At 42.1% G+C, this 21,677-nt stretch overlaps 1 protein-coding gene across 4 annotated transcripts in view; it reads left to right on the top strand.

Moving 5' to 3' along the window:
- TDRD12 (tudor domain containing 12) overlaps positions 1–21,677 on the top strand; it is a 72,115-nt gene that overhangs the window by 16,032 nt on the left and 34,406 nt on the right. For all 4 annotated transcript variants that reach the window (XM_045442549.1, XM_045442551.1, XM_045442552.1 and 1 more), the window contains exons 6-13: positions 120–205; positions 5,414–5,603; positions 6,386–6,478; positions 15,167–15,264; positions 16,087–16,163; positions 18,594–18,674; positions 20,423–20,483; positions 20,879–20,986. In XM_045442549.1, the coding sequence (XP_045298505.1) occupies positions 120–205; positions 5,414–5,603; positions 6,386–6,478; positions 15,167–15,264; positions 16,087–16,163; positions 18,594–18,674; positions 20,423–20,483; positions 20,879–20,986 (794 nt within the window). The remainder of the gene's footprint in view (positions 1–119; positions 206–5,413; positions 5,604–6,385; positions 6,479–15,166; positions 15,265–16,086; positions 16,164–18,593; positions 18,675–20,422; positions 20,484–20,878; positions 20,987–21,677) is intronic.

The following is a 21,677-nucleotide window of genomic DNA, read 5'->3' as shown; positions in this document are numbered from 1 at the left end:
CAGCCCTGGTGGCTCTGGGTGATGCTAAGTGGTGAGCACAGATTGATAGGTGGAATGCGATTGTTCCAAGTACACTTTTAATATCAGCTCTTTTACGTTTGTTCATTCATGCTGTTTAGCAACTACCCAGGTGGAAGCCAAATTGTGCGCCGTGGAAGAAGATACTTTTGAGGTCTACCTTTACGTAACCATAAAAAATGAGAAAGTAAGTGAAAGAATTGCATTTGAAGAATGTTTTGTCGTTACCTAAACGTTTTATTTTAATAAAGAGTAAACACTAAGGAAAAGAATGTCATTCACACCTAGGGGCCCCGGGGTGGTCCAGTTGGTTAAGTGTCCAACTTGATCTCGGCTCAGGTCATGATCTCAGGTCATGGGATGGGGCCCCACATCAGGCACCGTGCCCAGCGTGGAGCCTGCTTGGAAGTCTCTCTCTTCTTCTGCCTCTGCCCCTCCCCCCACACGCATGCACGCTCTTGCTCTCTCTCAAAATAAATAAATAAACTTCAAGAAAATAAAAAAGTTGGGGTGCCTGGGTGGCTCAGTCTGTTGAGCGTCTGACTTCGGCTCAGGTTATGATCACGTGGCTCATGAGCGCAAGCCCTGCATCAGGCTCCCCGCTCTCAGCACAGAGACCAGCTTGGGGCTCCATTTCACGAACCGTGAGATCTGAGCCAAAATCAAGAATCGGATGCTTAACTGACTGAGCCACCCATGTGCCCCCCAGGACGTAGTTTTTATAAATACACAAATTTGTATGGCTTTGAGTTCGTTGCTTTTTTTCTACCCATAATTTTCTCACTATGTGTAATATGTGCTCATCCTAGAAAATTGAGATAATCTAAGTAGGGAGGAGGTGGGCATAACGTGAACTCCCTACCCCCGTTATCAGCCATTACCATTAGGGTGGCTGCCCCCCTTATGGAGGGTGGCACAGGGCAAAAAGATGGAGCAACAGGAGGCATCTTAACTGTGGATTTATTTTATTTTCGGGGCGCCTGGGTGTCTCAGTCGGTTAGGTGTCCAACTTCAGCTCAGGTCATGATCTCACAGTTGGTGAGTTCAAGCCCCGTGTTGGGCTCTGTGCTGACAGCTCAGAGGCTGGAGCCTGCTTCCGATTCTGTGTCTTCCTTTCTCTCTGCCCCTCTCCCGCTCGTGTTCGGTCTTTCTCAAAAATAAATAAACATTTAAAACATTTTTATTTTGAGACAGAGTGCAAATGCACGTGCCGAGTGGGGGCGAGGGGCAGAGAGAGAGGAGAGAGAATTGTAAGGATACTTGGCACTAGAAGCCCAGAGGCTGACACAGGGCTTGAAACCCACGAACCGTGAGATCGTGACGTAAGCTCAAATCGAGGGTCAAATGCTTAACTGACTGGAGCCACCCAGCTGCCCCTAAAATGCTGTTTCGGCAAGTCCATGGACCTAGTTTGAGTTTTTCCCATTTTCCCACGAAATTGCTTTCTGTGCTCTAGGACCTGATCCGGGATCTCATGCTGTCTCCTTAGTCTCCTCCTGTCGGTGGTAGTTCCTCGGTCTTTCCTCATCTTCTAAGACCTTGACACTTCTGGAGTGTTGTCCAGTTATTTTGTAGAATGTTGCTCAAGTTGGGTTTGCCTGATGTGATTAGACTGAGGTGGTACATTTGGGGCAAGAATGTTACAGAAGTGACCTTCGTGCCCTTGTCTGCATCCTCGCAGGGGGTTTCTGATGTTGACGGTCGGGCTCACCTCCATCACCTGGTTAAGGTGGTGTCCGCCGGGTGTGCCCTGTGCAGTTACTGCTTTTTCCTTTTCAGATTGTGAAGTATCTTACGGGGAGATATCCTGGGGCTGTGCAGATACGCCTCAATGATTCTTCCCTGCAGTGCTTATTCCCGTGGCGCTTGCCCCTTTTGCGTCAGGCCTTCTACATTTTGAAAAAAATTTAACATTTATTCATTTTTGAGAGACAGAGACAGAGCACGATTGGGGCAGGGGCAGAGAGAGAGAGGGCAGCACAGAATCCGAAGCAGGCTCCAGGCTCTGAGCTTTCAGCACGGAGCCCAATGCGGGGCTCAAACTCCCGGACCTCAAGATCGTGGCCTGAGCTGAAGCGGGACACTTAACCGACTGAGCCACACGGGCACCCCAGGCCTTCTACATTCTTTAATTGGAATTGCGTAAAGAAGAACTGGCCCTTCTCCCCCCACCTATTAAATTGATTCAGTAATTTATCTTAGTATGGACTCTTGGCTGTTTGTTTTACTCTAGTGGATATAATCTATTGCTGTCCTTATTTTCTTGCTCAGATTGTCACCGATTTGGCCATTAGCTTCTTCAAAGTGGCTTACATGTCCTTTCAGTGTACCCCGTCATTGTTGAAAACTTTCTACATTTTGGTACCATGAGGTGCTCTAGGCCAATTTTGTCACCTTCCAGCCCAGCTCTGGAATCAGCTGCTTCTTGCACAAGAATGGTATTCAGATAGCAAGACCAGGGCACAAGGTGTGCTCTGTGGCTCCCGGGGGCCGGTGATTGTAGGCCGTCTCTGCAGACAGTTAGGAAGTATGTGCACGTGCGCTCGCTCGTCCATGCACACACAACTCCGCGTCTCTCATTCCAGTCCGGCATCGCAGGTTTCTTTCTGGCCCTCCCCATTCCTTATCGTGACACCTGTTCCCAACAGCGGGGAAGCCTCTTGTTAGCTACCACATACTTGTTTGATTAATGCTAGTATTCGCATGGAGTAATTCTGGAATTGCTCACCCACATTCCTATGAAAAAGAAGTTTGTTTTTAGCCTTACAGGTGCAGCCGAAACACTGTTTCGGCTATTCCAAAGTTACTTAGGTGGGCTGTTTTCTTGCCCAGCCCTCTTCCTGGTGATGATGTTATTCATTGCAGTAAGGTTCCCTTATTACTCTTGGTGGTGCATTTTGAGTTTCCCCCACATCCTTGTCAATTTCACATTGCTTATTTTTACATTTCACTGCTTATTTTTCACTTTGGTAAAAGTAACAAAATGTTGGCTCTTGGACGAGTCTTGTAAAACATCTTTGAACAAGTTCTTTACCGACTTCTTTCTTTTTGCTTTTCCAGTAGGTCTCTTTTCTTCTGTGTGGTTGTGTGCAGACGATAAGTTGTTCTTACTTCAAGGGCGGGGAGTGCAGAAGGCACGCTTACTAGCAGAGAGAGCTCACAGTGGGTACATGAGGTCGTAATTGTCAGGAAAAGAAAAACAGGACCCACCATCCCTTTTCCGGCTCTCTAAGGAAGCACAGGGTGTTTTCTTTTTTACCTGGCTTCTTTTACTCAGCAGAATGATTTTAGCGTATGTCCACCTTATCCCTTTTATTGTCAAATACTCTGCCGTTGTCTGGATATATTACAGTGTGTTTATCTGTTCACTTCTTGGTGGACATTTGAATTTGGGAACCGTTGGGGACTGTTAAAAAAAAAAAAAACTGCTATGACTATTCACGTACAGTTCTTCCTGTGAACCCATGCATTCATTTCTCTTGGGAAAATAAATACGTGGGAGTCAAATTTCTGGGTGGTAGTGTAGGTATTAAGAGATGGCCTGTTGTTTTCCAAAGGGATCAACTATTTTACAATTCCGTGAACAACATGTGACGCTGGTTCCTCCACTTCCTCTCCAACACTTGTCTGGCCACTTTGATGGGCGTGTGGTGGTATCTCATTGTGGTTTAACTGTGCATTTTCCCTAACGACTCATGATGTTACATATCTTTTCATATGCTGTTGCAATCCATGTGTATCTTCTTTGATGAAGTATTTGGGTATTTTGCCCATTTTTGACGACTTTTTAAATGGAAATATATTTGATACATAACATTACGTCAGTCTGAGATGTACAACATAGTGATTTAATGAGCCTGTACCATGCTATGCTCACCGCAAGTGTGGCTCCCATTTGTCACATGCAACACTATTACAATACCATTGACTATATTCCCTGTGAACCTTTTTCCTTGTGACTGTTTCATTCCATAACGGGAAGCCTGTATCTCCTACTCCCCTTCACCCATGTTGTACCTTCCCCTTCCCCCATCTCCTCTGGCAACCGTCAGGTCTCTGTATTTATGGTTCTGTTTCTGCTGTTTGTTTATTGTTGCTTTTTACATTCGACACATAAGTGAAATCATACAGTGTTCGTCTTCTGGCTTATTTCACTTAGCATAATACCCTCTAGGTCCATCTGTGGTGTTGCGAATAGCAAAAAATCTCATCCTTTTTTTATGGCTGAGTAATATTCCATTGTGTTTTACCCATTTTTAAAATGGGTTATTTGTCATCTTTTTACTAAGTTTTGAGAGTTCTTTATATATTCTGGATACATGTCCATCCAGATAGAAAATTTTAAAAATATTTCCTTGGGGTGCCTGGGTGGCTCAGTCAGTTGAGCTTCCAACTTCGGTTCAGGTCATGATCTCACAGTTCATGAGTTCAAGCCCCACGTTGGGCTCTGGGCTGACAGCTTAGAGCCTGGAACCTGCTTCAGACTCGGTGTCTCCCTCTCTCTGTCCCTCCCTTGCTTGTGCTCTTTTTCTCTCAATAGTAAGTAAACGTTAAAAAAAAAATTTTCTCCCTATCTGTAGATTGCTCATCTCTCTTTTTTAAAAATTTTGTTTGTTTGTTTGTTTATTTATTTACGAGAGCATGAGTGGGGAAGGGGCAGAGAAAGAGGGAGAGAGAGAATCTCAAGCAGGCTCCAGGCTGTCAGCACAGAGCCCGATGCAGGGGGCCTGATCCCAGGAACCATGAGATCATGACCTGAGCCGCAATTAAGAGTCGGACACTTAACCGACTGAGCCGCCCAGGCGCCCCTGCTCTTTAGCTGTTAACAGTATCTTTTGAGAAGCAGAAAATTTAAATTTTGATAAAGTCTTACTTATCAGTTTCTCCTTCTTAAAGTTTATTTTAAAGTTTCTTTATTTTTAGACAGAGAGAACGTGTGCGTATCTGTGTGCACAAGCATGGGATGGGCAGAGACAGAATCCCGAGCAGGCTCCACACTGTCAGCACAGAGCCGGGCTCCCACGGACCGTGAGATCATGACTAACTGAGCCACCCAGGCGCCCCTGTCAGTTTTTCCTTTGATGATTTGTGCTTTGTCTTGCCAGCCCCCCAGATCTCTGCTTGGCAAAGTCATGTTAGCTCTCCAGTGCTTTCAAGAAGATACTTCTTATATTTTGTGCAGATTCTTACTGTTTTCCTTATCAGGTGGGCTGGTCAGAAATACCTAGTTCATCATCACCAGGGCAAAAGTCAAGAAATTGGTTTCTATCAAATTATGTCCTATAAAATAATTTTTTCTGGAGGTTGAAATTTGGGGTCAAGTTGGGGATATTTTCTGAACAGTCACTTACTTGACTCTATTTGTCTCATTCATGAAACATCCAAAATTGTGCAGGTCTGTGTTAATGATGATCTGGTTGCGAAGAACTTTGCTCGTTACATATCACCCAAGGAGAATAAAAACCTTCATTCTGTAGAGAAACCACGATTGAATAGAAAGTCTGCATCCTTTTCCAGTAAACTCAATCCAGCACTTACTCTTTGGCCAATGTTTTTGCAAGGAAAAGATTCTCAGGGAATGGAAAGTGAGTGCATCCTCATCGATACGGGTTTTTTTTTTTTTTTTTAATTGTCTTATTTGTATGAATCTTACTGAACTGATGTAAGCTGTGCATACTTTCCCTATACGGAGGCAGAGACTCGGACTCTGAATTTAATATTTTAACTTTAATCCTAGTGATTTTGTGGCACGTTTTGAGGTCCTATCAACAGGATGTTTGTTTTTATGAGACCAGGAGAAAACTGTTCTCCATTTCTTATTAACATGGAAGTACATTTTCAGAAGTCCATAAATTGATAATTTAAAGATATTATTAAAACAAGGTCATATGCCTGCCATTTTAGACACTTTTAATTTTTTTTTTATGTTTATCTTAGACAAAGCGCGAGCAGGGGAGGGGCAGAGAGAGAAGGAGACACAGAATCTGAAACAGGTTCCAGGCTCTGAGCTGTCAGCACAGAGCCTGATGCAGGGCTCAAACCCACGAGCTGTGAGATCATGACCTGAGCCGAAGTCGGATGCTTAACGTACTGAGCCACCCAGGCGCCCCATTTTAGACACATTTTAAAAGAGCTATTTATTAGCAGGGAAATCTGAGAAGAGTCTGTGATGGACAGTGGAAATAATTTTAAATGTTTCTCTCTCAATTCCGTTTTCCTTAGCTCCTTCACTCTGCTTTCCTGCCCCTAGTTAGGTCCCCCCTGACCTTCCAGCAGTAGCGAGAGCTGAAATAGTAGGCCAGTGAATTTGCATTTGTAGTTTGGGTTTATTTCATGCTTTAATCCTGAATTGTGTTCTTTCCATCAGATTCACATGGTTTAACTTTTCTGGCTCAGTCTCTTCAGCATCCATGGCCCAAGGGTGTTGTTGGTGACCTTGGGCCAACTGCTGTGATCCTGGGTAAGTTTACTTGCTTGTGGCATTTCATAGGCAGCGTAAAAGAACACTCAGCTATCTAAAGAGTATTAAGGGTTGTGTAGAAGGGCTATGGTAATTTTCTCTCTTTCTCTTAATTTCTTGGAACCCGTGTGTGATGTAGAAGCTGGCAGAGATCATTTGCCGTGCAGTCCCTACTTAGAGGATTTTATTGTAATGTAAAGAGCATGTATAAGAGGCATTATGCGTGAAACTGATTTTTTCAAGCCCAGCCCCACACCAGTGATTATTATTTGTTCTCTGAGTATACATATGGGTTTATGAGCAATTTTTAAGCAGCAGCTCACCTAAAAATGAGTGGCATTTGTGAGGGTGAAAATACCCGGTCTTTAATTCCCTGTCTCCAAGGTACATAATGGGTTGGAAATGTTGGACAAGAGCGGAATCTGCCAGCTTCTTTGGTTCTTGGCTCACCCCCTGTGGCAACGCCTCCACCACTTACTCCCTCTTACGTCAGGCACATGTATACCTATGGGAGTGTTGTTTCATGCACGTACATTGTAAACCTCAACTAAGTTAAAGCTGTGGCCAATGAAGTGATTCCCTACATTTAGCGTTATTTTTAATTACTTCAGTAATGCTGCTTATCATAGAGAAATACAGATATGCAGAGTTTTAAAAACATGCCATCTTTAATAGCCACTTACTAAGGAGTTTCCAGAGTCTTTCTTTCCAGAGTGTCCAGTTGTGAGATTGTGTATACCATTTTTATCTTACAGAAATGGGATTCTACTACACATAACTTCTGTGTACTGTTTTGGTTAACATATGGGTGAACTTCTTTCTAGGTCAGATGTGTCCAGGATCATGTGGGTTAAAGGTATGAGCTGTGACGTGAGAGGGTTATCAGTGTCCCTCCCCACTATGTGTCATGGAGAGGCACGGTTCCCATCCATTACTCCCATACAGAGCGTATGTGGCCCAGGGCCTGGCCTGTGGCAGACTCGGGCACACGTGGCCCCCAACCTCGTGTTGTGATGTGCTTCCTGCTGGGGTCCCAGATGAGAATTCCTGCTGAAAGGAGCCCCTTTTACTGATGGAAGAAATACAAATGGAAGTAAAAATATGTGCCCATTTCTACCAGAGTAGGAAAATACCAGGCATTTGACATTATGCTTAATCACTGCACAGCTTTCCGTCATATGGATAGATCATTGTTGTTTTAAGTAGCCCCGGATTGCCGGACAATAACAGTTTCCCATTTTTTCCTTATTGTAGTCAGTGTTGTAATGGACTATGCATGTCTTTGAAAAGGAAAAGATTGATGGTAAACTAAAGAAATGCTAATGTGAGATGTCACTGGTTGTCCTGTGAAAAATAAAATTATTAGATATTACTTGTCCAAGCAAAGATTTCCTTTTCCCTGTGATCATAGTGAGGTGGTATTTCAACTGTATTTTTTTTTAAGTTTGTTTGTTTGTTTGTTTATTTGAGAGAGAGTATGAGCAGGGGAGAGGCAGAGAGAGAGGGAGACAGAATCTGAAGCAGGCTTGAGGCTCTGAGCTCTCAGCGCAGAGCATAACACAGGGCTCGAACTCATGAACCATGAGATCATGACCTGAGCCAAAGTCAGAAGTTTAACCAACTGAACCACCCAGACGTCCCTCAATTGTATTTTAATTAATTTTTGGTACTTCTCCTTGAAGTTGCCTTACATTTTTTAAATGAAAGTACAATACTTTGTTAATACTTGCTTAAACAGTCAAATAGTACAGGAGTAGTGGAAAGTAATTTTCTCTTTCCAACCTCTCCTCACCCTAGGCCATTCATTAGAGGCAAGCCTTTATCTTACCCCTTAGCTATTTATTTTGGCAGTTATCTCCAAATTTTGAAACAGTTATGATTAATTTACTATTTCTAGGCTTATCAGTTCTAGACAGACTGTCTTGACTTCGGTGACAGACTAGCTCACACCCCTGATCCATGTGTATTTATTCATCAGATGGTCATTACCACTTAGGTGTCAGGACTATTCTAGGGACTCAGGGAAGGAAACAGGTCTCTGTTTTCATGGGGCTTACATCCATTTTCTCAGTGAGATTTTTATTTTAGGATAATCACAGACTTACAGAAAAGTTAGAGAGCTTGACAGAGAAGTCTCTTTCAAAAGCACATGAGAATTAAGTTGCTGACTGGATCGCTCCCCAGTACTTGAGTGTGTTTTTCCTAGAAACAAAGGTATTCTCAAAGATATTCACAATACAGCCAGAAAAATCAGAAAATTAACATTGACACATCGTGATCATGTAAGCCTCAGGCACCATTCAGGTTTGGCCACTCGTCCCGCCATTTCTTTTTTTTTTTTTTTTTTAATTTTTTTTTTTCAACATTTATTTATTTTTGGGACAGAGAGAGACAGAGCATGAACGGGGAAGGGGCAGAGAGAGAGGGAGACACAGAATCGGAAACAGGCTCCAGGCTCTGAGCCATCAGCCCAGAGCCCGACGCGGGGCTCGAACTCACGGACCGCGAGATCGTGACCTGGCTGAAGTCGGACGCTTAACCGACTGCGCCACCCAGGCGCCCCTCGTCCCGCCATTTCTTTATGGCAGAGGGTGTGGCTCGCCATTCCTTATTGTGCTTGGTCGATTACGTCTCCTTCTCGTTTAGCCTGGAATAGTTTCTCAAGTCTTCGCTTGACTTTCATGACCTTGACACCTTTGAAGACTATAGACCAGTCGTTTTGTAGACTGTCTCTCAATTGTAGTGGGTGTTTTTGTCATAAGATTCAGCTGATGCACCTGTGGCAGGGATACCTCAAAAGAGGATGCTGTGTTCAGCTTATCCCATCTTACCAGGTGACACAAAACTTTGATTTGTCCCATGACTGATGAATTGTATCCTTTGATTGCTTAATTAAGGTAGCGTCTGCCAGGCTCCTCCACTGAAAGCTACTCTTCACGTTGTAAATACTTTGTAGGCAGCTATCATGAAGCATAAGTATATCATTCCTTTTTATTCATTAATTCATAGTAGTGTCGATTCCTATTCGAAACCGTGGAATCCACCATTTCTCCAAGTTGCCCTGGCTTTTTTTCATGGAGAGTGGCATTTTGAAACCAAGATCTGGGAGCTAGGGGTGTTCTTTTCTGTTGGGGTACTACTGTGCCCAGGCCCTTCCATGGACAGAGCTGAGGAATATGTGTACATGTGCCTACGTATGTTTACGTCTGTATTTTATATGTGTATTTTATATATGTGCCCTGCAGTTCCGCGCCACCCCAGGGACTATCGAAAGTGATGAAACGGAAGAATTCTCCTCAAAAGGAACTCCAGGAAGTAGCGACAGCTAACGAATTGATCAAAAACGATTTAAGCAATATAACAGAACCAGAATTTAGAATAACAGTCATAAAATTAATCGCTGGGCTTGAAAAAAGTATACAGGACAGCAGAGAATCTATTGCTACAGAGATCAAGGGACTAAGAAATAGTCATGAGGAGCTAAAAAATGCTATAAATGAGGTGCAAGGTAAAATGGAGGTGACCACAGCTGGGATTGAAGAGGCAGAGGAGAGACTAGGTGAATTAGAAGATAAAATTATGGAAAAAGAGGAAACTGAGAAAAAGAGAGATAAAAAAATCCAGGAGTATGAGGGGAAAATTAGAGAACTAAGTGATGCAATCAAACTCAACAATATCCGTATAATAGGAATTCCAGAAGAGGAAGAGAGAGAGAATGGGGCTGAAGGTGTACTTGAACAAATCATAGCTGAGAACTTCCCTGATCTGGGGAAGGAAAAAGGCATTGAAATCCAAGAGGCACAGAGAACTCCCTTCAGACATAATTTGAATCGATCTTCTGCATGACATACCGTAGTGAAACTGGCAAAATACAAGGATAAAGAGAAAATTCTGAAAGCAGCTAAGGATAAACATATAAAGGGAGACCGATAAGACTAGTGACAGACCTATCTACTGAAACTTGGCAGGCCAGAAAGGAATGGCAGGAAATCTTCAATGTGATGAGCAGAAAAAATATGCAACCGAGAATCCTTTATCCAGCAAGTCTGTCATTCAGAATAGAAGGAGAGATAAAGGTCTTCCCAAACAAACAAATACATCACCACTAAACTAGCCCTACAAGAGATCCTAAGGGGGATTCTGTGAGTGAGATGTTGCAAAGACCACAAAGTACCAGAGACATCACTACAAGCATGAAACCTACAGACATCACAATGACTCTAAACCCGTATCTTTCTGTAATAACACTGAATGTAAATGGACTAAATGCTCCAACCAAAAGACATAGGGTATCAGAATGGATAAAAAAACAAGACCTATTTATTTGCTGTCTACAAGAGACTCATTTTAGACCTGAGGACACCTTCAGATTGAAAGTGAGGGGATGGAGAACTATCATCATGCTACTGGAAGTCAGAAGAAAGCTGGAGTAGCCATACTTATATCAGACAAACTAGATTTTAAATTAAAGGCTGTAACAAGAGAGGAAGAAGGGCATTATATAATAATCACAGGGTCTATCCATCAGGAAGAGCTAACAATTATAAATGTCTATGTGCCGAATACAGGAGCCCCCAAATATATAAAACAATCACAAACATAAGCAATCTTACTGATAAGAATGTGGTAATTGCAGGGAATTTTAATACTCCACTTAGAGTAATGGATAGATCATCTAGACGGGCCCTGAATGATACATTGGATCAGATGGACTTGACAGATATATTTAAGCAACAGAATATACTTTTTTCTCGAGTGCACGTGGAACATTCTCCCAGATAGATCACATACTGGGTCACAAAACAGCCCTTCGTAAGTATAAAAGAATTGAGATCATACCGTGCACACTTTTAAACCACAATGCTATGAAGCTTGAAATGAACCACAGGAAAAAGTCTGGAAAACCTCCAAAAGCATGGAGGTTAAAGAACACCCTACTAAAGAATGAACAGGGCAACCAGGCAATTAGAGAAGAAATGAAAAAATATGTGGAAACAAATGAAAATGAAAATACAAGAATCCAAACACTTTGGGATGCAGCGAAGGCAGTCCTGAGAGGAAATTACCTTGCAATCCAGGCCTATCTCAAGAAACAAGAAAAATCCCAAATACAAAATCTAACAGCACACCTAAAAGAAATAGAAGCAGAATACCAAAGACACCCCAAACCCAGCAGAAGAAGAGAAATAATAAAGATCAGAGCAGAAATAAACAATATAGAATCTAAAAAAACTGTAGAGCAGATCAACGAAACCAAGAGTTGGTTTTTTGAAAAAATAAACAAAGTGGTTAAACCTCTAGCCAGGTTTCTCAAAACGAAAAGGGAGATGACCCAAATAGATAAAATCATGAATGAAAATGGAATTATTACAATCAATCCCTCAGAAATAACCAGCAATTATCAGGGAATACTATGAAAAACTATATGCCAACAAACTGGACGACCTGGAAGAAATGGACAAATTCCTGAGCACCCACACACTTCCAAAACTCAAACAGGAAGAAATAGAAAACTTGAACAGACCCATAACCAGCGAAGAAATTGAATCAGTTACCAAAAATCTCCCACAAATAAGAGTCCAGGACCAGAAGGCTTCCAAGGGGAATTCTACCAGACATTTAAAGCAGAGATAATACCTATCCTTCTCAAGCTGTTCCAAAAAATAGAAAGGGAAGGAAAACTTCCAGATTCATTCTGTGAAACCAGCATTACTTTGATTCCTAAACCAGACAGAGACCCAGCAAAAAAAGAGAACTACAGGCCAATATATATCCCTGATGAATATGGATGCAAAAATTCTCAGTAAGATACTAGCAAATCGAATTCAACAGCATATAAAAAGAATTATTCACCATGATCAAGTGGGATTCATTCCTGGGCTGCAGGGCTGGTTCAACATTTGCAAATCAATCAACGTGATACATCACATTAATAAAAGAAAAGATAAGAACCATATGATCCTGTCAGTCGGTGCAGAAAAAGCATTTGACAAAATTCACATCCTTTCTTAATAAAAACCCTCGAGAAAGTCGGGATAGAAGGAACGTACTTAAACATCATAAAAGCCATTTATGAAAAGCCCACAGCTAACATCATCCTCAATGGGGAAAAACTGAGAGCTTTTTCCCTGAGATCAGGAACACGACAGGGATGCCCACTCTCACCACTGTTGTTTAACATAGTGTTGGAAGTTCTAGCATCAGCGATCAGACAACAAAAGGAAATCAAAGGCATCAAAATTGGCAAAGATGAAGTTAAGCTTTCACTTTTTGCAGATGACATGATATACATGGAAAATCCGATAGACTCCACCAAAAGTCTGCTAGAACTCATACATGAATTCAGCAAAATCTCAGCATACAAAATCAATGTACAGAAATCAGTTGCATTCTTATACACTAATAATGAAGTGAGAGACAAATCAAGAAACTGATCCCATTCACAGTTGCACCAAGAAGCATAAGATACCTAGGAGTAAGCCTCACCAAAGATGTAAAAGATCTGTATGCTGAAAACTATAGAAAGCTTATGAAGGAAATTGAAGAAGATATAAAGAAATGGAAAAACATGCCGTGCTCATGGATTGGAAGAATAAATGTTAAAATGTCAATACTACCCAAAGCTATCTACACATTCAGTGCAATCCCAATAAAAATTGAACCAGCATTCTTCTCGAAGCTAGAACAAGCAATCCTAAAATTTGTATGGAACCACAAAAGACCCTGAATAGCCAAAGTAATTTTGAAGAAGAAGACCAAAGCGGGAGGCATCACAATCCCAGACTTTAGCCTCTACTACAAAGCTGTAATCATCAAGACAGCATGGTATTGGCACAAAAACAGACACATAGACCAATGGAATAGAATAGAAACCCCAGAACTAGACCACAAAAGTATGGCCAACTAATCTTTGACAAAGCAGGAAAGAATATCCAACGGAAAAAAGACAGTCTCTTTAACAAATGGTGCTGGGAGAACTGGACAGCAACATGTAGAAGGATGAAACTAGACCACTTTCTTACACCATTCACAAAAACAAACTCAAAATGGATAAAGGACTTGAATGTGAGACAGGAAACCATCAAAGCCCTAGGGGAGAAAGCAGGAAAAAACTTCTCTGACTTCAGCTGCAGCAATTTTTTACTTGACACATCCCCAAAGGCAAGGGAATTAAAAGCAAAAATGAACTATTGGGACCTCATGAAGATAAAAAGCTTCTGCACTGCAAAGGAAACAATCAACAAAACTAAAAGGCAACCAATGGAATGGGAAAAGATATTTGCAAATGACATATCAGACAAAAGGCTAGTATCCAAAATCTATAAAGAGCTCACCAAACTCCACACCCAAAAAACAATCCAGTGAAGAAATGGGCAGGAAACGTGAATAGACACTTCTCTAAAGAAGACATCCAGATGGCCAACAAGCACGTGAAAAGATGCTCAATGTCGCTCCTCATCAGGGAAATACAAATCAAAACCACACTCACATACCGCCTCACGCCAGTCAGAGTGGCTAAAATGAACAAATCAGGAGACTATAGATGCTGGCGAGGATGTGGAGAAACGGGAACCCTCTTGCACTGTTGGTGGGAATGCAAACTGGTGCAGCTGCTCTGGAAAACAGTGTGGAGCTTCCTCAAAAAATTAAAAATAGACCTACCCTATAACCCAGCAATAGCACTGTTCGGAATTTACCCAAGGGATACAGGAGTGCTGATGCATAGGGGCACTTGTACCCCAATGTTTATAGCAGCACTTTCAACAGTAGCCAAATTATGGAAAGAGCCTAAAGGTCCATCAAGTGATGAATGGATAAAGAAATTGTGGTTTATATTACACAATGGAGTACTACGTGGCAATGAGAAAGAATGAAATATGCCCTTTTGTAGCAACGTGGATAGAACTGGAGAGTGTTACGCTAAGTGAAATAAGTCATACAGAGAAAGACAGATAGTATATGTTTTCATTATTATGTGGATCCTGAGAAACTTAACAGAAGACCGTGGGGGAGGGGAAGGAAAAAAAAAGGCTAGAGAGGGAGGGAGCCGAAATATAAGAGACTCTTAAAAACTGAGAACAAACTGAGGGTTGATGGGGGTGGGAGGGAGGGGAGGGTGGGTGATGGGTTTTGAGGAGGGCACCTGTTAGGATGAGCACTGGGTGTTATATGGAAACCAACTTGACAATAAATTTCATATTAAAAAAAAAAAGTGAGCATCTAGGAGAACTGGTCATTAGTATGTGGCATTTTCGCCGTCTAGCTTTAGAAGTCTCATAACACCACTTCTGTGTCGTTTACAGCTCCCCACCCCCCAGGCTCATGAGAAGGGAATACAGAGCCCATCTGTCAGTGGGACAGGTATTAGTGTCACACTCTTAAGAAGAGCACATGTGTTGGGGGACATGTTGTGGCCCTCTTCGAAAAATATAGTCCACCAAGTGGGGAAAGTAAATTATGTTCAATTGTTAGTAAGCCAGTAGAAGAATTATTTAAACTTTTTTTTTATGTGATAAGGGTTGAAACAAGATTTTAAAAATTTAATATCCTCAAGGTTCAGTGTAAAACCCTATTCTATAATAATTTCATGTATTAAGATTTTGTAATAGTATGGTAAAAATTCTCCTTTGTGTCCTATTTTCTATTAATAGTATTTTCTAAGCTCTTTTATCACTTTTTATTTTGCAGATAAAAGTGTAAAATGTAATATGGATTCATTGAGAGGTTCACCTAAAAAAAAATCTGAAATGAAACAACAGCGCATCTCTTTGAAAGATATAAATAAGGTTGTGTTTTTAAATATTCATTAGATACAAAGTTCATATAATGTTAATTTTAGAATAGTCTCCTTTGAAATCTAGGAACCAAAAATATATTTTCTAGTAAGAAATCCTTGGCTATGATAGTGATTTTTTTCAGGAAAAAATACGGTTTGTGAATTTGCTCTGTTTCTAAAGAACAAGATAACTTCAGCTTCCTTCTTGTTCCTGGCCTCGTGGCTTCTGTACAGAATTGGGTGTTTATGCTCATTTAGCAAGGGTGTGAAAACCTGAGATTACAGGACATTCTAATAGTTAAGTAAGTCTAACCCGTCCTTCCAGTTCCTTTGAGAAGACAAATGAAATAATTACAGGACATTTGAAATACTGAGTATCTGAAGTGCCAGCTGCTTGCTACTTGGACACTTTAATCTAGTGGTTATAGCAATGGCATAATCCCCCCAGTTTTCCAGTTCTTTGTCTCTCTGTCTGTGTTGCCTGAAAATTATCTGGGATGGTTGTTATGAGAGTAGTTCCCATGGAATTTTGGTTCCTTAAGAATATATATCTTGGGGCGCCTGGGTGGCTCAGTCGGTTGAGCGTCCGACTTCGGCTCAGGTCATGATCTCACAGTCTGTGAGTTCGAGCCCTGCATCGGGCTCCGTGCTGACAGCTCAGAGCCTGGAGCCTGTTTCGGATGCTGTGTGTCCCTCTCTCTCTGACCCTCCCCCGTTCATGCTCTGTCTCTCTCTGTCTCAAAAATAAATAAACGTTAAAAAAAAAATTAAAAAATTGTTTTAAAAAAAAAGAATATATATCTTGCTTGCATACATATTCTTTTTTTTACAGTGTGCTGAATCTTCAGCGTACTGGCCAACGAAGAGGGGAATAACCATATACGCTGAGCCAGATACACCGGCAGCAAGGTATGATTTGAAAATTCAGTGTAATTGGGTAGATACATAAGTGTAATACTGTCTTACACAGTGTTCTGTAAGATTGATGATAGGAAAGGAGCCAATTTCAATAAAGACTGGCCCTGGAAGTTTTGATTTACCTTTGTAGTTACTATCAGTGCTTTTCACTCTTTGTGTGGATCCAGATTTCCATCTGGCATCATTTGCCTTTTCCCTGAAGGACTTCCTTCACTATTATCTTGTATTGTGAGTCTGCTGATAATGAATTGTTCTCAGCATTTGTATGTCTGGAAAAATTATTTCAGCTTTGGTTTTGAAAAAATATTTTTGCTAGGTATAGATTCTAGGCTGACAAATCCCCCCCCCCCCCCCCCCCCCGTATTTTAAAGATACTGCTGTACTCTCTGCCGCATCGTTCCCGTTGCAAATCCTCCTGTCACCTTTTTCGTTGTTCCTCTGTTTGCAACACGTCTTTTTCCTTTGACTGCTTTTGAGATTTTCTCTGTTTCTGGTTTGAGCAATTTAATTATGATGTGCATGGGTGTAGTTTCCCTCCTGTTTCTCATGTTCGGGGCTCATTACGGTTTTTCATTTGTAAGTTTCTGTCTTTCATCAGATTTGGAGCGTGTGCGGCTGCTATTCCACAGATAGTTTTTCTGCATCCACCCGTCTCTTTCTCCTCTCCTTTTGAGACCCTGATGAGACAAATGTCACACTTTTTGATACTGTCCAAAAGGTCCCTGAGACTCTGCTCATTTTTTTTCAACCTTTTTTTCTTGCTGTTCTTCAGATTAATAATTCTTCTGATCTATCTTTAACTTAATTCAGTCTTGTTTTATCTCCATCCTGCTGAATTTCACCATCTGGTGAACTTTTAAATTTGATATATTTTTCAGTTCTAAAATTTTCATTTGAAATTTTTTTTATAGTTTATATTTCTTTGCTGAGAACTTAAAAAGATTTTAATAATGCTTATTTATTTTTGAGAGAGACAGAGACAGAATGCGAGCAGGGGAGGGGCAGAGAGAGAGGGAGACACAGAATCCGAAGCAGGCTCCAGGCTCGGAGCTGTCAGCACAGAGTCCGACACGGGGCTCGAACTCATAGACAGTGAGATCATGACCTGAGCCAAAGTCAGATGGTTAACTGACTGAGCCACCCAGGCACCCCCCCCCCGCTGCCTTTTTTAAATATATTTTTTAAAGTCTTTGCTGATAACTTTTATCGTTCCACTTAGGAGTGTCACCCCTCCTTCTCATGGACCATGGTTATAATAGTATATGACAATTCCCATTTCTGAGCCATCTTGGGGGTCATACCTACTGATAATCTTTTCCCTTGACAATTGATCTGGTTTTCCTGATTCTTTGTGTATTGTGTACTCTGTTCTGGATATTTTGAATATTATAGTGTGAGACTGATTTCTTTTTAAATTCTCTGGAGAATGTTGACCTTGTTGTTTTTGTTGTTTATTTTAGCAGGAAGTCAGCAACTCCCTTTGTTCAGGCCACAGATTCTGTCTCAGTTTCTGTGGGTGGTGACTGCTACTCTGTTTTCCATCTGTTCTGAATATGCTCAACTTGGGGCAAGCCCAGCTCGTCTTGGGTCATAAATAGAAATGGGGAATGCCCTCCCTCTGGTACACTCTCTCTTTTTTCCGGGATTTTCCTCACATTCACCATTTTCTAGATGCTCTAGAGGCCCTGTCCCCGGGCCTCTGTCCAGGTAGATTGCTTTTCGTGGAGAAATGGCCATGCAGTTCTGTGTGTTTAAGGCCACTTATGGGGCAAAACAGCAGCAGAAACAGGAGAGGAAAAAGATGAAGTTTTCCCCTGCATCTTTGGACTACAGGTCCTGTTTCCCAGGTCCTCTAGAGGAAGTGGGAGGGGGTTTCCCCCCCCCGGGGTTTGGGGTATGGGTGCTGCCTCTGCCACTGCAGCTGCCTGATTGGAACCGGCCTTGGGACAGGGCTGGGAGAGAAAAAGGGACAAGAGAAAAATCAGTCGTGATTACCCTGTCTAGCGAATGGCTCCTTCTCTGGCTTGAAATAGAAGGTTTCTCTCAGTGTTTGGTGTTGACATCCACTGTGCAATCCCGCATCTCAGGCCAGCCTTGGGCCAGCGCCAGGAGATGGGAAGGTAAAAGCCTAGAGAGCTCTCCATGATTTTGGTGGTTTGCACGTTTTGACTTCTCTCCCCTGTGATTCTGTACTTCCTGTGGAGTTCCTGGCCTGTGGAGACACAGGCTGTGCACCAGTGGGGCCTTCATCCTTAGACGATGCTTAGGGCTAAGCAGCAGTTCGCACAGAAATAAATCTATGTATGTGGAGCAACTCACTCCTCAGTGCTCCTTGGTGAGTTTTCTCCCCGAAAAGAAAGGCATTTTCAGGATTGGGGTTAATGGGCTCAGAGATTCTAATGAATGTTTTTTGGTTTCTAGCACTTTATGTCAGAAGCCAAGTAAGAAGCCACTCAGGTTGGCCGAGAAGAAAGAACACAATGAGAAGAATGGCTGTGTGAAGTATGAGTTTTTTCCTTGGTCTGCACTTTTTTCGAAGTAATTGTAATGCAATTATAAGCAGGAGGAATTTACGTATAATTTTATTATTCAAACCTATGATCCCACTTAGAAAATATACATGCACTGTCTGCATGTGTAACTAACTTTGAAGGGTTTTTTTTTTTTTTTTTTTTTTTGCCTCCCCTTCCTCGCCCTCTTGATGAAGTAAACTGTTTTAAGAAACAAATCAGATACGGTTGATCTTTGGGGCCGTCGATTTTATAGGGATTAATGTTTGCTTTCTTCCCACTTCTCTGCGGTAAAGAGGGCTTCCACCTGCCCTCTTTTGCAGCATGGAACTGAGTTTTTGTGGGGTTTTTTGTCTTGCCAGATTCACAGAGTATTCACCAACAAGTTAATAATAGAGTTGTGACTTCATTTTATACTTACTTACTCCACAAAACGTTTTCCTACCCATTTTTACGATTTCTCACCACCCCAGCCTGAAAACACCCTTATACTCCAAGTAACTGGCTGCTCTGAAGCCACCAGAGTGACAAGGAATTTATGACCGTTCAGAAGTGGGTCAGGCGCACTGTATCCACTGATTGGCCTGGGATGCCTGGGGAGAGGGTGTTGACTGTGCCCGCCTCCCAGAGCCCACCCTTGGGCCCCGTAACACCCTCTCACCCAGCAGGAGCGCCCCACACAGCTCCGGGCCCGGGGGCTCCAAAGGCTGCCCTGGGGCCCACAGATGTGGGGGTGGCTGTTGGTGCCCCTGTGTTGATGTCCCGAAAGCCATGGGCATCCCTCCACCCTGATACCTGCAAGCCGTGGGTCGCACGTGGTGGTTTTCCCTGGAACAGGAGACCTTGAATTATCCGTGCTGCTCATTCCTTTGATTACATTAAATTATAGTTAATAAATTAACCCTGAGATACTCTGTTGCCTTTTATTTTTGTATTGGAGGGTTGTATCTTCTCTTGGGCTAAATGCCCTTTACTTAGAACTCATTGATTAGACCTGTCAGTTATTCCCACAGTTCCTCCGTGTTCCAGGGAAACTTAAAGTGGTTTAAGATCACAGCAAAGAAGGGAGGAGGCAGCAGCAACAGGAGGTGACCTAGTGATCATGCAGTCTTTCTCCTTGTTCAGAACAAGTGCCCCTGGGATTGGCGACACTGTCTGTAGTCTGGGGGTCGGAGTTCGGGGGCAAGCACGGTCCCGGCATGACCTCTCTGGCCGTCGTATCACAATAACAGGGAAAAACAGGATAAAGCAGTAATTTCACAGCTACGCCTTGGGATATACAAGTGACCCTTGAACAGACACGGGGTTAGGAGTGTCAACCAGCCACACGGTTCAAAGTCTGTGTATAACTTTTGACTCCCCCGAACTCAACTGCACATAGCCTACTGTTGACCAGAAGCCTTACTGATAACATAGCCAGTTAACACGTATTTATTTGTAGGTATACTGTATTCTTACAGTAATGTAAAGCTAGAGAAAAGAAAATGTTAAAATCATCAGAGAAAATGTATTCTCATTAATGTACTGTAAATAGTCCATGTAGAAGACGATGTGCACAGTTCAAACCCAGGTTGCTTGGGGCCAACTATATATTTCATTTTACTTCCGTCAAGGAAGATTTAAAATTATAAGTCAGTCGAGGAAATAATAAATATAAACAAATATAAATAAGTCAGTTGAGGAAATATAAATATAAATAAAACTTTTTTTCTTCAAATTGTCCTTTTAACTATTTTATAGATTACTGCAGTTTTTAAATCCTGATCCTTTGAGAACTGATGGAATCTCTGATCTTCAGAAGGTATTACAACCCTAAAAAAAAATTAAACCAACTGTTTACTTAACTGTTTACTTAATTGTTTAACTGTTAACAATTAATTAAACCAAATTAAAAATCAAAACCAACTGTTTACTCTTTAAATCCCTCTCCTTCCTCATCTGGATTTGAGACTAGAAGAGAAACCCCTTTAGGTGGGGGACTCTACCTGAGAACATCCCTTTAGAAATTCTCCAGTGAGTTACTGTTTTAGACAAATTGTTCCTTTTTTCATTTTAATTTAATTTTAATCTTGGGTTTTGATAAGCACATGTACCTAGGCTTTGACATTGCAGTCAGACCCTGGCATCTCCCTCCTTCCCGTAAAGTGGTTGACCTCGTGTGCCGGGGGTGGGGCATCTAACGGGCCGCTGTCTTAGCTGCAGAAGCTTCGGTCGGGGTCCCCGCAGCCGTTTGCTGTGCTCCGGAACAAGATCGAGCCTTGCTTGTCGGTTGACACGTCGCCACTTTCGGCTGACCTGAAAAAGGTAAAAATGCTCCTGAATCTGCACTCACAAAGGAATACTGACCTGTTCTAACACAGGAGGATTTTTATTTTTTTTTATTTTTATTATTTTTTTTAAATGATAACTTTTTTTTTTTTCAATGTTTATTTATTTTTGGGACAGAGAGAGACAGAGCATGAACGGGGGAGGGGCAGAGAGAGAGGGAGACACAGAATCGGAAACAGGCTCCAGGCTCTGAGCCATCAGCCCAGAGCCCGACGCGGGGCTCGAACTCACGGACCGCGTGATCGTGACCTGGCTGAAGTCGGACGCTCAACTGACTGCGCCACCCAGGCGCCCCCAGGAGGATTTTTAATAAACAGTTCCAAGGCTGCACTTGTATAATTTCTTTGCTTTTGAAATTCTCTCTTCAGCTTTTCTTTTTTATTACTGATGTCTCATTTATTCTTTTTTTTTTTTTTTTTTTTTTACATTTATTTATTTTTGAGAGCCAGAGCCAGAGCACGAGCAGGGGTGGGGCAGAGAGAGAAGGAGACACAGAATCTGAAGCAGCCTTCAGGCTCTGAGCTGTCAGCACAGAGCCCGACACGGGGCTCAAACTCACGAACTGTGAGATCATGACCTGAGCCGAAGTCGGACGCTCAACCGACTGAGCCACCCAGGCACCCCTCAGTTATTCTGAAGTTCAGGTTATCTTCTTATAAGTGAAGAA

The sequence above is a fragment of the Leopardus geoffroyi genome, chromosome E2 (assembly GCF_018350155.1).
Source record: "Leopardus geoffroyi isolate Oge1 chromosome E2, O.geoffroyi_Oge1_pat1.0, whole genome shotgun sequence".
Classification (NCBI taxonomy): Eukaryota; Metazoa; Chordata; class Mammalia; order Carnivora; family Felidae; genus Leopardus; species Leopardus geoffroyi.
Note: the sequence above shows the minus strand (reverse complement) of the source record. Positions and strands in the feature narration are given on the sequence as shown.